Below are 2,368 nucleotides of genomic sequence, written 5' to 3'. Positions count from 1 at the left end.
AGAGAGAGAGAGAGAGAATTAATCAGAATGAAAGAGAAACAAAGACACACAGCAGATGGTCATGCTACAGAAAATCAGCATACCTGCACGACACACCCAGAACACTGGATGTTTGGTTTCGGCACTTTCCCTCCAAGTCCAGCCTTCATGCGTCCACAAGGCCTGTTGGCTGTACCCTCCATCCTTCACAAACTCCAGAAACTCTCGGTTAGTCACAGGGAACTGGTTTGCCTCGAAAGGAGGAACACTGAAGTATAATAAATATTATTTATTTTGGGGTATATTTTATTAGAAGTTCAAGTGCGTTTTTACACCCAGGTTGGATTGGAGTTCCGGTCTCGGTTTATTGGGAACTTGCCATAGTTTAAAAAGACACCAGTCACAGAGCCACTATTGTAATTCAACCAGCAAAGAGGATAAAATAGGCTGTGTTATAAAGATTCTAAGCAAATACAGAAACGCAATATACCTTACCATTAATTACCACACAAGAGCATACCATACTATATCAAATCATTATTACCATGACATATCATACTATTGGTGATACTGTTTCAGAGTCTCAGAAGTACTAGATATAGTGTTTGTGTTGCAGTGGTTAGGAGATGGTCCGTCCCTCGCAGTAGATCCGAGTTCGATTCTCGTGTACGCTCGTACAGAGAAATTGTGTCGAATACCTTAGTTTTTCTGCTGAGACATTGTATCCTTTTCTTTCAGCCCAGGTTTGCCCTTACAGGAAGGGTTGAAGCCCGGCTCCTAAAGGATATAAATTGTTCTAGTGGATGCGCTAAACACTCCAAAGAACATTATTTCGGCCCTCACTGTGTGGTGATCATTGCTCTGTCTAAGATCAGTAGTAATTTGACCTTGATCTGGTGGACATGAGTGCTTGCCTGAACTTGACTACCTTCACAACGTCACGCCCGAACGGACAAAAGTAAACGTTAGCCCCCCCAGTCGAAAATTACTTTACCTATACACATCTGGGCAGCCATGATCTCATGCGTTAAGGATATTGTTAACTCATTTAAAGAATGAGGGTTGAAATTTGAGTTTACAGTGATGTTTTATAATAATAATAATATCATCAATGTCTATATCTTTATACAATCAGCACACAGACGTTCAGGTACACTAAGCCTAGCCTGTATGTTTGGGGGAAAGGAAGAAAGAAGGGGAAAGGGAGGGGGGTGCGCTGAATAATTGTATTGTCATATCTCTGAAGCAGAAAGTCCGGGTTCGAGACTCGGTTCGGACACGTGTTTTCTTCGCACCCTCCTGCCCACCCAGCAGTAATGGGTACCTGACTTCTAGTTGGGGAAGTAAAGGCGGCGTGGAAAGGAACTGGCAACCCTACCACAATATGCCGAAGGCCCAAGAAGTTGTCTCACTAACAACGCAATCCCCAATGTCCGGATTGAATGCGGGAACAACTTTATTTTTTACATATCTCACAGTGGTTATTGTCATCATGGTTGTGATAAAGCGATCTGTACATCAGCCCAGTACTGCTTACCTCCACGAGTCATGGCCATAGTCGATGTCCCAGCCGTACGATGGGTGGTTGGAGGGCTTTCCAATTTCCACCACGGTAGTTTCATTTTGAGCCAGCATTTTGTTCTTGACTACCGGTTCACCTAAAATAGGAACGCTTTAATATTTACCGAGATGTTAAAGTGAACAAACACTTCGGGGTTTTTTTGTCTCCTAAATTGTTAACTCCTTATGTTTGCATAGAATAAATATAGATCGTTTCTAATTCTGAACTCCGCAGAAAGAGATCTTAAATTCTAAGAATATCTTACCTGAAGAGACTTATGGCTCTTCATTTTTGTCGTTACGGTAGACATACTTTAGGATTAATTTTTGGGTAATCACGATAAACAAAAGTACAAGCAAGAGATACCATTTAAAAACATAATTTAACAAGTTGCAATATGATTTAGGTGCAGGCCAACACAAATATGTGTGCTTCAGTATAGAGAAACAGTACTGGCTATTTGGTTCCAGGCAAGAATAGGACAGATAGGGAGGAGGGGATGGGGGTAGGGGGGGGGTAGGGCCCACTAGTGAAACAATCAAACAAAAAATGTGTGTGTTTTGTTCAAACAATTAAAAATATCGAAAACAGAAAGCTCATGGGTTTATTCTGGTAATTATAATAGTACTGTAGTATATTATTATTGTTTTAGGAGGAATAAAATGATGACCTGCGTTCAAGGGTCCGTACTTCCAGCCGTCTGGTTTGCTGACCATGTCCACGGGCAACTGCCGAATGAGCACTGATGACGTCTCCACGTGCACGCGCTCGTGCTCTATACCCATCATCACTGCCCACTAGAAGGGGATAAGGGGGGAAGGGGGGGGG

At 42.4% G+C, this 2,368-nt stretch overlaps 1 protein-coding gene across 1 annotated transcript in view; it reads right to left on the bottom strand.

Moving 5' to 3' along the window:
• The window catches only part of LOC101855341, a 10,423-nt gene that overhangs the window by 1,293 nt on the left and 6,762 nt on the right, over positions 1 to 2,368 (bottom strand). Inside the window, exons 6-8 of the mRNA XM_035970063.1 lie at positions 2,211 to 2,337; positions 1,517 to 1,637; positions 84 to 247 (exon numbers count right to left, since the gene is read on the bottom strand). Of these exons, the coding sequence (XP_035825956.1) occupies positions 84 to 247; positions 1,517 to 1,637; positions 2,211 to 2,337 (412 nt within the window). The remainder of the gene's footprint in view (positions 1 to 83; positions 248 to 1,516; positions 1,638 to 2,210; positions 2,338 to 2,368) is intronic.

This window comes from Aplysia californica, unplaced genomic scaffold (genome assembly GCF_000002075.1).
Source record: "Aplysia californica isolate F4 #8 unplaced genomic scaffold, AplCal3.0 scaffold00216, whole genome shotgun sequence".
Lineage (NCBI taxonomy): Eukaryota > Metazoa > Mollusca > Gastropoda > Aplysiida > Aplysiidae > Aplysia > Aplysia californica.
This window is presented reverse-complemented; position numbering and strand designations above follow the sequence as displayed.